Here is a 15,294-nt window from a genome sequence, read left to right as displayed (position 1 = left end):
AGCATCTGCAGAAACAAATGTCTACATTGTAGGTGTCTACATTTATCTGGGTGAGCTGGTGCTCACTTTATTAAAGATAAGGGAAATAGCTACTTAAGGAGTGTAATGAAACATATCTTAATACAGATATCCAAAGTAGGTAGAAATTACTTATTTCCTTCTCACTCTTTCATTCTCTCTCTGCCTCTCTCTCAAATTTAAAAAGGACAAACTCCACAGGCCAGTAAAGTTTGGTGAGATGAATCCCACCTGAAATTCTTACAGACTTTAACTAGTTTAGCTGCATAGCAGATTATTGATTTGAGAAAACATGGTTTCTGTTTCAGGGATAAGGTATTGAAGCAAAGAATCCTCCACAGTCTAAGGATCAGGCCTTGACTTATTCCAGGGGACACTCAAGAAGTTTGGCACCAGGAATCCTGCCTGCTATGGCCCAGCACCAATGCCATTGTCCTCAACTGGCTGGGATGAGGGTGATATGAAGAGATGTCAAAACTTCAATCTGTCTTTTGAGATGTCTCCTGTGGGACTGCAAGAGACCTGGTCAAGTTACTCTTAATGTTTTCAGTGTCAAGTACCATTCTTAAAATAGTAAGGAGACTTATCAGAAAATTCACTGTGAATGGCAGCGAGAAGTTTGGGTGTATATTTTGGCAAATGAACTGTGTCCCATCTTTTGTGACACTGAAAGGTGTAAATCAGACCCACTCATTCCATCGTCTCCAATGGGCTTTGGAAAAAGCTTTCTGGGCATGCCTACTCCTAGCACATCCTAAGATAATCACACGATTCTGTGCCTCTCATTTATAGCTAAAGGCAAATATGTAACAAAAATAAATAGGTATTTAAACAAGGGCTGCTTGAATTTCTCTGAGGAACAGGGTTAGCTGAGACAACAGCATACTAGATAGCACCATTTCTGCATGCAAACAATCCACTCAGTGTAGGTGCCTGAGCCAGGGAGAGTGGGTAAAGAGTTGAGCTTACTCCTCTGGGTATGTAAAGCTGTAAATACTCTTTAACCTGCAACAGTAGTTCTCTGGACAGTCATGAAACCACAGAATTCCAGGAAAGCCTGCCAGATAACCACCAGGTCACAACAATAGTGCCTGCTTTGGAAAAAAACAGCAGGGAGGAGACTCAAAACCTGATTTTGATCTGGAAAAGCTTGTGAGTAAAATGTGTCCAGATTGACCAAACTTTTTGTCATGAGGTGTTTGCCTCATTTCCTGCCATTGTCTCAGATACACAGATTTTGCCTTGAACCAAGAGAAAGAATGCTGTCTTTACACTTCGAGAAGAGTTAGAGCATGTGCAAAGTAGGAGCTTACAGATCTTCACCTGGGTCTTGCCAGACTGACTCGCTCTGACATAAGCTGTTGTTACAATCAATGAGTAGGCTCTTCTACTTACTGGAAGTATTTATGGCTAGAATCTTGTCTCATTAGACTTCCATTGCCTTATGGATCAAGGTGGTGAAAAAAGGACTTAACTTTGAGTTAGTCTACCTCTAGATAAGAAGTCTGTATTCATATACCAACAGAGCATCCTGCCAACTCCTTCCTAGCTGGATACAAAGCTTTTAGTAGCAAAAGAGCTTTTTTTGATAGCATTTCCAATATTAAAGGAGAATCTCTGATGAAGGACACGTTTTACTGCTATAAGTTTATATGAAGTAGAATTTCTGCCAGCACAGAAATGTTGGAAGATGAGAATTCTTCACACCTCTGAGTTGACAAAACTATTCCCATAAATCATTCTAACATTCACACTGTGCTTGAACAGTATTGTATTTTCTGCTCCTCATCAGGCTGAGGAAATATTTATGGAATTAAACATAGGAGTGAAAAAATTTCAAGGGGGCTTGCCTGTAAGCCACAAATTGGGTATGAATGCTGCAAAGGTCATCTAGAACTTGTGGTTAAACTGAATTATTAAACTGTTACATGTGATAGATTTCCAGGATATTAAATGTTCATGTGGAAGTTCTAGTTATCATATGTGCCTGTACAAACCAAGCTGTATATGACTAAATAAAAATAACATGGTTTAACATACACCACCTTTGTTATCTTCAGTATAGGTTTCTGGAATATGTTTAAATTGGGAAAGGACTTTTTGAAGAAGATAGGGGAATGGTTATGCATGCCTTAAAATAAAAATATGTGTTTTAAAGTCAATTAATAAAAACCCCCTTGTGTTTCATTCAAAATTTGTCAACAAAAAAAATAAAAGTCTTAATTTGATTTTAGTGTGGCAGTTTGGGTTTTCCTCCTTTACCACTATCACTTTATGCAGAAGTGGGAGAAGAGAAGAAAGCAGAGGAGTGTTAATGATGCAAAACAGAAAGAGAAAAATGTCGTTTGATTTGAAATGATCATTTCTGTTACTGTGGAAAAAACCCAAAAAATCTGTCGATAAGCATTTTAAAGAGTCATTTCAGTTACACACATTGAGCATTGGGTTGCCCATCAGTAACAGAATCAATAATAAACATGGATATTTCCTTAATGTATGTGAGAGTATCTCCATGCCAATATGTTACCTCAACTTTTCCTAAAAATTGCCTTTCTTCAAGACTTGTTATTGATGCAGGTGTCAGTATATTTTTGTCAGTCCGAGGGAACAGCCCCATGGCTGTATTGCACAGACCCAAGACCAGATGACTGAGCCCGGTGACCAGCCTGTGAACCTTCAGACGTCACCAGTGGGTCAGCGTGGGAGGGAGTGTTGTTTCCTCACTTGTATCTCCTCGTGCCCTGTGTCCCCTTGACTTGTGGTTAAACTGAGATATAATTATACTGGAGGTGTGGCTACTGCATGCGATATTATAATTAACATGTCTGAGTGCTTCACAGGCACTTTTTCAGCATCCACTAATTAATCTTCCTTGCCCTGACTTTGTCAGTTTATCTCTGCATTGCAGTCGGTGAGGCTGAAGCACGGAAGTTAAATGTCTTGCTTGCCGCTCGGAGTGGAGACAGTAACTGTCAAGTAGCTTCTTAATGAGAAAGTCGGTCTCCTGTTTTTCACTGTTTGACTGTGGCCCTTACACTTAGAGGAATCCAATTTCTGGCAGCCTGGCCTAGAAGAGCTTGGAGCAGCCCAGGGGTGGGGAACATCCTCATCCTGTCCCTGCTCTGATGGCCTTTTGCTGTTTGGTCTTGCTCAAGCATCTTGCTACAATTTTGTTTCTTGGGCATTAATTGGATGTTCTGACAACACAAATTTCTAATGGCATGTCAAGGTTTCCAACCTTGCTTTCCATCTAGTATAAAGTTTTAGCTTTAGCTGCTTAATCTGTTGTTATTGTAGGTGTGATATGTCTAGGACATGAGTGAGGCAAGATTTATGGAAGAGTTGTTCTCTGTATCATAACGATAGATGGATAAAAACAGGGAAGATTTAGGCCCATGACTCTCAGCAAGACTTCGTGATACTGAAAGTGAAAGACCTTCCATTTTTGTTAGCCCAGAGGTTGATTCTCAGGCAGCCAAATTAGATAACGTGACTACTGCAGTTGGTACATTTTAAATATAAAAAATGTTCTTTCTTCAAAAGCCACAAGATTGTTAAAGTTACTTTATAATATTTGTTCAAAACTTTTTCTTTAAAGTCCTTGTCAGTAAGTGAACTGCTGAAGAGCTCTTACATCATTCTCCACAGATAAGGCTTGGACTTGTACTATAGCAGTTGCTCTTATCATCTCTTAGCACATGTGCTTCTTATGAATATATCTGGAACCAGAACAGAAATTGTAAGAAATTCTCAGTGTTACTAGATTCTCACCTGAACTAGACCTAAAAAGTAGCACAATCCCGTAGATGTAACTTCAGCACATATGAAAAAGCATATGCTAGTATCACAAAGGAAACAACTCTCAGGGCATCAGTATGAAAAATAAGTTCGTGAAAATACAGTCAGAAAATGGAGAAAAATGTTATTTGTCGTACTGGATCTCAGTGAAAATCATATTGCTTTTACCTCATGTGTATATGGGAAACTCATATTCAGAAACATCTCAGCCTTTCCAGGGACATGAACAACTAAGTGGAGTGACCCAAGCTCTCCTTGAAGTCTGTATTGACAAACAGGATCATGCAGGTAGCATTTTATCTCACCTGCTATTTCTTCTATTCCACATCAATAAGGAAGTAGAATCTTTTGAAATTCCCTATGGAAGTGTGAAGGTTAATACCTGGATACCCCCCAGCAGCCCAGCGGGTTGCATGGTGCTCTAGGGTGGCACCTCATGATGCAGAAAATCTCTTCCAGCTCCTGCTGCTGGATATCCATAGCTAGATACTCAGAGCATAAAAGTTGGCTCTTTGGGGAGGGAGCTGTCAGAAACCTCTGATAATAAAATCATTCCTCTTGAAATATTCATTGGGCCAGAGACAGAGGGAGGAAAAAGGAAGTGTGTGTGTGGATTGGTTGTAAGCAGAAATTAAAACTTGGAAAATATCCCTGAAAACCCGTGAGAGTTTTGCCAAAATTATGTATCCTCCTGTAAGAGAACTGAGGTTTTATAGGTCAGTATTTTCTGAGGAAAACAGAGGTTTCTCAGGAAATTCTTACTCAGCTTTGGTTCGAATTATGCTTTCTACAAATATTGCTGTGATTGTAGGAACCTTAAATAGTGGTATAGAGTCATGATGATGAAACTGAGCTTCAGGCAGGTAAAAAATCGAGGCTACCAGAAATAGTCGTTAATATCCTGGAAACCATAAATTGCCTTATTTTGATGGTATAGATTGCTCTGACATGATAGTAATTTGGCCAACAGAGACAGGATGACACGATGAAGGAGAAGAAACTGCTACCAAGCTGTTTCTATATGTAGTGATTATTTATTCATCCATTATTGGCTAAGAAATTCTGTGGAGGCAAGTGTTAAAATCAGGGCAGGGCAGGCCCAGAACTACAATTTCTAGGAAAAGCAGAAGCCACTCATACAGGTAGAAAAATGAAAAACCGATGCAGCTAAATGTCTGGGCATGGTTCACCCTCTTGTGTTTTTACCCAGAATTGCAGCCCTGTGGAGAAAAATATTTTTGTTGTCTAAAATAGGAAGGGAAGGTGGTAAGAGGGATCAGTCCTGCTATGTGACTCAAAACCTACGGGAGACCTGCACCGATCCTGAGGAGCAGCTGGTTGTCCAGCGGGACACCCTCCGGCATTTGGCGTAGCGCCAGGCTGTATTGCTTGGGAGTGGAAGAAGGAAGGTTACTGGGAAGGAGCTTCTCTTCAATGAGAAGATGCTGTTCCAGATATCTGTCTGGGTTTTAACATCTATCAAAGTTTATAAACTATAAGCAAAACCAGCTTCTGTTTCCTCTGTATCTACCTTTTTAATAACTTTAGGAATATAAAGATGAGATAAAAGCTATAAAATTATAAAAAGCTGGAAGATGATTATGAAGTACTGTTTTATCAATGTAATAATATTGTCAATAGCTGAAGAGGCATGATTGTTATAATACTCCTCACTAAACCAGTCAGAAGGTTTCTCCAAGTAACCAATGCCACTGACAGGTAACAAACCTAAGTCCTCAGTTCTGGATCAACAGATACACAGTTGTTTGAAGTTCTGCAGCGTAAAGGGCATAAAGATACAAAATGAAAAACCTTACTCAAGGTTTTGGGGCAGCTGGTTGACAGCCAGCTGAACATGAGCCAGCAGTGTGCCCAGGTGGCCAAGAAGGCCAACAGCATCCTGGCCTGTATCAGCACTAGTGTGGCCAGCAGGAGTAGGGCAGTGATCGTGCCCCTGTACTTGGCACTGGTGAGGCCGCACCTCGAATCCTGAGTTCAGTGTTGGGCCCCTCACTACAAGAAGGATGTTGAGGTACTGGAGCGTGTCCAGAGAAGGGCAACGAAGCTGGTGAGGGGTCTGGAGCACAAGCCTTATGAGGAGCGGCTGAGGGAACTGGGGTTGTTCAGTCTGGAGAAGCGGAGGCTGAGGGGAGACCTTATCGCTCTCTACAACTACCTGAAAGGGGGTTGTGGTGAGGTGGGTGTTGGCCTCTTCTCCCAAGTAACCAGTGATAGGACAAGAGGAAATGGCCTCAAGTTGCGCCAGGGGTGGTTTAGATTGGATATTAGGAAAAATGTCTTTACTGAGAGAGTGGTCAAGCATGGGAAAAGGCTGCCCAGGGAGGTGGTGGAGTCATCATCACTAGAAGTGTTCAAAAAATGTGTGGACGTGGCACTTCAGGACATGGTTTAGTGGGCATGGTGGCATTGGGTTAACGGTTGGACTTGATGATCTTGAAGGTCCTTTCCAACCTTAGTGATTCTGTGGAATGCATCATTAGAAGTGGTACACGAAATAACAGGGCGCTGCAACCAAGCACAGCAGATCCATCTAAACTTGCCCCTGGGCAGGAGGTGGTGGCCTGCCAGCAAGCAGAAGTGGGAGAAGGCCCATCTAAGGTTGAACTTAATCCTTCTGGAGAGATCCTAGAGGTGTGTACTGAAGGGAATTGGCACGAACATGTTTCCTGAGACGTTCTGGAGAATATCAGATATTTTGATGGGGATTTTTGGGGACTTGGATCTACGGATTTTTGTTGTTTGTTCGTTTGGTTTGTATCAGTATTTTTTCTACATGCGGCAATATGAATTCCAAACAAGTGTGAGACTGAGAGAGGATGGAATGGGGTAGATATACCTCTTTCTTTGTATGAATGCTTTTAAAAACCATTCCTATTTCTCAGCTGTTGGTGCCATATGATAAAAAATATCATTTATCACTTGCATACATAGATGCATCAGAAGCTTTATGTTTAGGCCACGGAGTAATAGTTGGCAGATTCAATGTGTGTCTCTTATTTTGGCTGTACAAAAAAATGTGTCACTTTTTGCTTTGTCTTTCTTTTCCAGTCTCATGCCCACTCACATGAAGTATCAGAGACCCTTGAAATATCCATAAGGAATTTTCCAAATTAAAAAATTGAATTATAAATAGGTTCAATGAAAAGCTCCGTTTATGAACTGCTGGTAAATCATGTATTTATTTAGCAGGAATACATTCAATTGATAATCAAAGAAAAGCTAACAGAAGACAGTTAGTAGCATTTAACATATTTTGCAAAAAAAAAAAAATTCAAGTGTTTTAAAAGTGTGTTTCCAATTAAAAAGAAATGAATCAGTGGAAGATCCACTGCAAGGAAAACCACAAAGTAACACAGTAACAGATCATGATTTCTACAAAGTCTAAAATAACATCAGAGGATATTTGAGCTACTAGACTTATTTAGAACAGAAATAATGGTGAGACTGCAGAAAAGAATGTTACCTATAGGTTAGACTATATGAACTGATGCACTGAGAGTGAATACACTTCACAGTGAGTTCTATTCTTTCTTAATAAGTAAGTCTCACAGCAGCTATAATGACATCTACCAGGATATTATATGATTTGAGTGGTGCAGCTACAGGTAGCAGGACACTTCTCCTTCATCAGTGAATGGTTACAGCTAAATAAGTTTTTCAGATCTCTGCAGTTTCCAAAGTAATCTTGATATTTGCAAGGGTTGGCTAAATAAAGAAGAAAGAAACAAAACCATGAAATATTAATTGAAAACAAAGTCCTGGTCTGATATTTCTGCATTTTCCAAAAACTCCAAATTTTTATGTCTATATCGTCTTCGTATTTTTGCTCTGCTGTTAAAATTGTTTGAATATTATAGGAAAGGGAATGCAGACAGAAAGGTGGTACCTATCTATTTGTATACTTTGACATGCTCCACATGGAGGTCTGCAGAACCCAGGGGCCTGTGCAGATCTTCATGCACACAAGGATATGTGGAGCCTGGCAATCTGTTCATGCCCTTAGATGTAGATGTTGATCAAGACATTTTTTCTTGACCTTTCCAGAAGAGAGCAGCAGAAGACTGACAGTGTGATAATGCACCTATTGCTCGACAGCAACACAATTTACCCTTTATCACAGGGTGGCTGAGGTTGGAAGGGACCTCTGGAGGTCATCTGGTCCAACCCCCTGTTTATGCCTGTTCTGGTGGGATATTTAACCAGTGTTATTTCTAAGGGAAAATGAAAGGGGAAGTTCTAGGATGTTTCCTCCAGATTAGCAAGCAGTAAGTATGAAAAAGTAAAATCTTACAAAGGAACAAGATTATTACCTGAGGTAATGCAATGTTTGCTGTAAGGAATACATTCACTTACTGCAAAGTCCTCTGTCACAGTGACCTGGACAGTCTGCGCATTTTGGTCCACTTTTGTAAGGTGTAGCTATTTCCATTACATTGTTTCCTCTGAAATTTGAAAGAAATACAACACAAAACAAGGCCAAAGTGCAGCTCTGAACCATTAACAGGAGTTTACATTATTTATCACCATGAAAGGTACCCAGAAGTTTTTGGATAAAATGATTTTCACAGACAGTCATGTTTCAGTTTGAGATATTCATAGAATAGAATAACTTTGATCTTAAATAGGAGGGACAATAAGGTTTAGGGAAAGAAAATTAATGGATTATTTGCCTTTGTATAGCATGATCAGTTTAAAAAAAATCTTATGTGCTTCCTAGTTTGGCTTTTCTAATGGCTTTTGACTGATTGTGGCTTTTAAGGAGATAACCTCAGCAACCACCCTCTGACATGCAGCTGTTTCAGATGTGCTCTTTACCTCTGTGAATATTTATTTGCTGTTGTCTTTCACTTTGCATCTGACTTTCTTGTTTGTGGTCAGAGTTATAGGACGATTTGTGCATGGTGCCCGATCCCGACAGAGGCGGACCTTCCTTTGTTCATATGCTAAAATTTCCCTAATTTTTGTTTCAATCTGATATAAAATGAACACTGGTATTTAACCTGATGTTAAAGTCACAATTCCCATCAGTATTTTCAAAATTATAAATGGTTAGAATAAACTGTAATCATTTTATCCTACACATGACCAATGGACTGCAGGAATTTTGGAAAACATATCCAGAATTATTGTTATTTAAATGAGTAAAAAGGCAGTACGTACGCAGGACAGTATTGGCAAACATAGAAGTAGTTGAATTGGCCCCTAGGACAGTAGGCAACTGCACATCCAATCTGGTAGCTGTTATACCAGATTACCTGTAGAATAAAAAATAAAGAGATTATTTCATAGTCATTGAATTATCATCAATAAGCTCACAAAATGGCTGAACCAGAACATAATTTTTTGTTTTGTTTTGTCTATTTAGCTTTTAAATTTACAGTTTAGATGTTAGAAAAAAAAAATACGAAAATGAGTTTATGATGTTCTCCAGTTTCAACATGTTTTGGACCGGTTTCTGGCAGGACACTAAAGTTTAAGTTCTAACATTTTAATCATAGATATTTTGCTTTAACTGTTCTTAATCAGGTATTTCAATCTTTATATAGAAATAATTATTTCTAAATTGAAGATATTGAATCTTTTTTCTTCTACAGAATAATGTTTCTCTTCTGGACAGCTCTTCCTAAGTGACAGTTCTGTTGCCTCAGAATTAGATGAAAAGGAGTTTTAATTTATCAACCATCTTCGGATCATCATGTGAACAATAGATAAAGGCTTGATGACAGTGATAATTTTTTTCTGACGATAGATATCTCCCATTTCCCTCAAGTGTACTCCTGTAAACCCAGCATATCATTGCAGTTTGTTTCAATTCTCCATACCTGAGTGTAGCTCTCCATATTGACATTTTTTGCCGTTGCTCCAAATCCATACTTGAAATTGGAGGACTGACTGTACCAGGCTTGAATTGCTTCAGCCCATGTTTTTGGGTGAGATGATAGTAATACGTTCTCACCACAGGTGACACCTGAAGTAGAAGTAAGTCTATTGTATTGCTTAGGAGAGAAGCAAGCTGTAGGGTAGGAGGTATGACAGAGGGGTGTAGTTACATCCTAAAAAAATCTCTATGATGCCAACCTCTTTGCTCTGTGATTTTAGGAAGAGGGCAGTACGCGTGATCCTATGAAAGCTGTAGGGATTTTGGTGAGCTTTCAGTCACAGGTATTTATTTGACTACAAAATGTTACACAAAAATGTCTGTACTTAATCATACCAACACGGTCACCTGTTGTATTGTCTCCAGCAGGAGTCAAAACCAGACAATTAAAGAAAGGTAGAAAAATAGGGCAAGTACATAGTGTCCCTCTCATTCAAGTTCCACCAATTTTTCTTTCAGAGTACTTCTCTGACAAAGATGATGTTTTTATGTTTAATAATCCTCAAAAGGTATTCTACCACGGATTAAATGTTATCCTTTTTTCTAGTGCACATGCACAGGGGTCATCTGCAAATTGTCATTAACCCATCAGCTTAGGCTTCCTATTTGTCATGTACCATTAATAACTCTCTGATCTCCTGGACTGATTTTCATCCCACACTTATTTGCCCATCTCTGAGCACTTTTGGCAGCTTCCTCACTCCACACCTGAAAGACACAAAGGAAGAAGTATCCAGGTCACCGATAGGTTAGTGCAGTCCATGAGGAAGAAGAGAAAAAATGGGGAGTGACTTGGGCATTGTGCACTGAATGGTCCCGTGGTCCTCAAAAAAACCAGAGGAGTTGTGCCAGTTTACACTACTGGGGCATGGGCACCACATTTTTTCAGTTCTTAAAGGTTATTCTGCACAGTAGATCCTGATCTCCAGACAATCCTGATTAATAGGTCTTTTATAACATACTGTTGCTTTGTTTTGCCTGTGTGAGTTAACTTTGCAGGGTGCAGTGTGCTAAACGATATAAACCTGATATTCAGCCCAGATGCAACTGTGAAGTAGTGATAGACACCAGCTGGACTTCGAACACGGGGAATGTTTGCACGTCTTACCGTGCAAACTTAACCATACAGCACTGACTAGCTCATCTGCCCATGGGATGGGGATAACAAAGAATATCAGGGGTGACAGGGATGGGAGCAGTGATGGGCAAAGCAAGCTCAGCTGAAGACAAAAGGCTATGCAGACCTAGGTCTATTTTGCCCCCCTGGCAATGTGCAATTCAGAAGCACAGCTCTGCTGGCACTCCTGCTCCACCTTTGCTTTATACACTCTTTCCTTTATCCAGGGCATGTGTTTCTGGAGCTGCTTATCCCACAGACTGAAGAGTGTTATCCATCACTGCATTTTGTACCTTCCCCCCAGTTTAAACGCTTTCCCTGAAAAGGCTTGCAGTTGCTGTCTGTTGCAATGAAAAAGCATAAGGAAAGAACGTTCAGTTCACTGTGCAGACAGCAATAAACAGATGTGGTTGAGGCAAAGCTGTGTTCGTGGTTCCTGTAGACAAATATCCCTAAGAATGGAAGAGTTCCTATGTTGCTTAATTGCGTTTTTCCAAGTGGAGAAACTGAGACATGTTGGTTAGGAGAGAAGTTTCAAATACCACTTGTGGCATGTCTTGAGACCTTTGCAATAATTTTAAAAGTGGTTGCAGCATCAAGGTGTGCAAAATTAAGCATGAAGCCTGCAGAAACAAAGGTATAAAAATCCTGATTTCTTCATCTCAATCCCAGACCACCTTTTCTGCCCACTCTGTTCACTGAGTGTGGGTTGTTTAGAAGGCCACAATCTTCTGCTAATGATGTGGAAAACAGGCTAATTGCAATGCGTAGCTTACCATCTTCAGCATGTTCCTGGCTGTAGGAATTACAGATCTCCGTATTTCATTGTGTTGCTCAAGGATCTGTTTTTTATTTTCATTTCCATGAGGAAAAGAGGGAATGTCCATGCGTTTATGCTGAAAACCCTGGAAAACAATAACAATGAAGGTTCCAGTTATCAGAATTTTAATAAGCAAGATAAATTATGACCTTCTTATCAAAGTAAAGCTTAATGGAAATTCCCAACTTTCTTTTATATGTTATTTTATTCTTATAATTTCTGATATTTCTTCTTCCTTCCTTGATTCGAACTGCACTTTTCATTAGGAGACATGACACTAAATGAAATTTGTAGATAGGAATTCTACTTTCAGATGTCTCCACACCAAACATGGAGAAAGCTTAGCTCTGGAACCAAATCTCAAGATTGGCTTTGACCTCTTGTGTGCACTAAAAAAGTCCCTAGCTCTTGTAATTTGTAAGATTTGGAAGTGTGTGAAGCTGGATCAGAAATTAAGACTGTTTGCAGACCATCTTCTGAAATACCTAAGGTCAAGAAAGCAATGAATTGTTTAGATTGTCTTTTATATAGTGATGTCAGGTCATGACATGCAGAGAAAAAGGATTGCAATGCTTATTCTGGAGTTTTCAGACTAAAACATCCCTCAGGAAAGGGTTCTTTCCACTTAATATCTAAAAATGAGATTTGTCAGGCTAAGCTATACACCTGCACTCGCTTTGTCATTACTGGAGGGGGCAGAGTTTGCTCATCCCACAAAACCTGAACTCCTTTTTAGGACTGGAAGAGCCATTCTCTACAAGTACCTCTTTCTCCTTCCTTTGTAGAGAGAGGCTGGCAGAAATCTAGACAACTAATACTTTGATGCTTAAGTCAGTGAGATGAGTTCCAGTGTTGGTGTGATGGTCCCTTTTCTAGGCACTCATTCATCTTATTTAGTTTTAGATATCTATACCATAGATATAAATATCTAAAAATCATCTCAGTTTGCCATTAAGGTCCATAAGAGTAGCATAAAATGAGAGTGAATTCTGAAATGTCCAAGAAATATGAATGAATCCCACTGCTTTGAGTTCAGAGCTCAATTCTAGGTTTTAAAGGCAGTAGTCAGTGGCTTAAAATAGCACCTAATGCCATTTGAAATGCCCAGCGAGCCCTACCTAGCCTTAGACTGTTGCTCCAGAAGGGTATGGCTGTCTATATAACCACACATGGATGGCTTCGATTATCTGGAGAGTCTCAAGCTGCACTAAGACACTTCTCTTGTAAAAGAAACAAACAACTTAGGACATAGAATCATAGATTGGTTTGGGTTGGAAGGGATCTTTAAAGGTTATCTAGTTCCAACCCCATGACATGGGCAGGTACACCTTCCACTAGACCAGGTTGCTCAAAGCCCCATGCACCCTGGTCTTGAACACTTCCAGGGATGGGGCATCCACAACTTCTCTGGGTAACCCGTTCCAGTGACTCAGCACCCTCATAGGGAAGATTTTCCTCCTTATATCTAATCTAAATCTACCCTCTTTCAGTTCAAAGCCATTACCCCTTGTCCTATCACTTCATGCCCTTGTAAAAAGTTCCTCTCCAGCTTTCTTGTAGGCCCCCTTTAAGTACTAGAAGGCTGCTATAAGGTCTCCCTGGAGCCACCTTTTCTCCAGGCTGAACCCTCCCAGCTCTCCCAGCCTGTCCTCACAGCAGAACTGTTCCAGCTCTCGGAGCATTTTTCTGGCGTCCTCTGGCCGTGCTCCAACAGGTCCATGTCTCTCCTGTGCTGAGGGCTCCAGAGCTGGACGCAGCACTGCAGGGGGGTCTCCCCAGAGTGGAGTAGAGGGGCAGAATCACCTCTCTCAACCTGTGGCCACACTTCTTTTGATGCAGCCAGAATGTGGTTGGCCTTCTGGGCTGCAAGCACACATTGCTGGCTCATGTTGAGCTTGTCATCAACAAATACCCCCAAGTCCCTCTCCTCAAGGCTGCTCTCAATCCATTCTCCATCCAGCCTGGATTACTTGGGATTGCCCTGACCCAGGTGCAGGAACTTGCACTTGGCCTTGTTGAACTTCATGAGGTTTGCACAGGCCTGCATCTCAAGCCTGCCAAGGTCCCTCTGGTTGGCATCCCTTCCCTCCAGCGTGTCAAGTGCACCACACAGCTTTGCGTCATTGGCAAACTTGCTGAGGGTGCACTCGATCCCATTGCCCACGTCGCCAACAAAGATGTTAAAGAGCACCAGTCACAATACCGACACCTGAGGAGCTCCACTCCTTCACCCAAGATTTACTGAAGGAAGAGACGGTTGGCATCCGTGAAGTACTTATTTCTTTTCATCAATAAGCAGATCTTGATAAATAGCTTACATTCAAGTGCCTATGTAGTAGGTATCTACACCTTACAAGATTAATCTTCTCTAAGGAGAGGTGAAGATTAGATTTCTAATACTTAGATAAACTACTTTAGAATAGCTTCAGTTCATATTTTTGGGGAAAACATATTTTTAAAATTATTCTTGTGAAGAGAAGAATATTTTTATAGCCACAAGAAATATTTTTCACAAAAATCTGTGAAAAATGAGAGTTCATCTTCATTGTCTTATATTAACATATTAACACTAATTTCAGCACTGAATAAAAAAAGCTCTAGAGATCACTAGACCAGACTATGCCACATCAGATATCTATACAATGTACTCAGATATGGCTCGTTTGAAAAGATGAATTTCTCCTACCTGTCTATCAGATTGGTGTAGCAAAGCAGCCAGGAAAGTGATTCCAGTTAGTAGATCCATTTCTATAGAGAAAAAAACAAAAAACAAAAGCCAAAATCCACTAATCTCTGTTGCATAAAGTTTGTGTTGTAATGTGCTACGTAAGCGGGACACAAAACTGTTGCAAAGTCAAGCCTGCCACACACAAGATTATTTCAGGTGATACCTAATACAGCTGAATGTGCTGAAACTCTGCAATGAGTGTATGATGGTGCATGGGCACCATCTTGTACAGAGAGACTTCACCTAGCATTGAAGCAGGGACTACAACTAGTATAAAGGTGCATTGTTTCTTCTAACAGATGGATCAATCCTCTTTTGTCTTCTTTATTCAAGGTACCTTCAGTTTGCAGCATTTCCTTCATCTTTGCCTCCTTGTATAAAAAATAGCCCATTAATTTGTTCAGTAGGGTCACGGCAGCATCCTGCTCAAGCAAGCATCATCTGTATTGGGAACCGGTCTTGTGGAGTGGAGCACTGAACTTAGCAACAGTTGTGTCCATTCCTTTCCTGCTCCCTGTTTCCTCATCAAATCAGCATCATAATGGCTCCAGTAAATGGTGATGATCACCCTCAAGTTACATCTTACACCTAAACATAAACAAGACCTTCATGGAATAATACTGGCTATTGCCCTGTGGCTGCTAAATGCCTTATAGAAGCCAACACCACAGCATGTACACAGGCAGTCGGAAACCCACTCGTATTCATGGGATATTTTTTCTACATGTCAGAAGCAGCAAAGGTTACGTATCTTTGTATTATTGAGGATATACAGGAAAAAACATCTTTTGAGTTGGTAAAGAGTAAAGATGTGGCAAAATCAGGAGGAAGAGCAACTTTGAGCTCAACGGGTCATCTTAAAACAGGCTGAACCAAGCAAGGAATATAGACATAAAAAAATGTCAAACATACTA

General features: G+C 40.3%; 1 protein-coding gene across 1 annotated transcript; it reads right to left on the bottom strand.

Moving 5' to 3' along the window:
* Positions 1-6,787: 6,787 nt before the first annotated feature.
* On the bottom strand, positions 6,788-14,814 carry LOC309403193 (serotriflin-like). The gene is made up of 7 exons (XM_081997240.1): positions 14,339-14,814; positions 11,609-11,737; positions 10,333-10,423; positions 9,660-9,805; positions 8,998-9,092; positions 8,191-8,279; positions 6,788-7,542 (listed from the first exon to the last, which is right to left on the bottom strand). The coding sequence occupies exons 1-7, from the start codon at positions 14,396-14,398 to the stop codon at positions 7,415-7,417; spliced, it is 738 nt and encodes a 245-aa protein (XP_081853366.1). The 5' UTR covers positions 14,399-14,814; the 3' UTR covers positions 6,788-7,414.
* Between the last annotated feature and the right edge of the window lie 480 nt (positions 14,815-15,294).

Source organism: Phaethon aethereus (assembly GCF_964289735.1).
Source record: "Phaethon aethereus genome assembly, chromosome: 3".
NCBI lineage: Eukaryota > Metazoa > Chordata > Aves > Phaethontiformes > Phaethontidae > Phaethon > Phaethon aethereus.
Note: the sequence above shows the minus strand (reverse complement) of the source record. Positions and strands in the feature narration are given on the sequence as shown.

Coding starts and splice junctions, on each gene's coding strand:
- LOC309403193 (XM_081997240.1), bottom strand. CDS start 14,398: ATGGATCTACTAACTGGAATCACTTTCCTGGCTGCTTTGCTACACCAA. Junction 11,738..14,338: donor TACACCAATCTGATAGACAG/GTAGGAGAAATT, acceptor ATTGTTTTCCAG/GGTTTTCAGCATAAACGCAT. Junction 7,543..8,190: donor CTGTGACAGAGGACTTTGCA/GTAAGTGAATGT, acceptor TTCTTTATTTAG/CCAACCCTTGCAAATATCAA.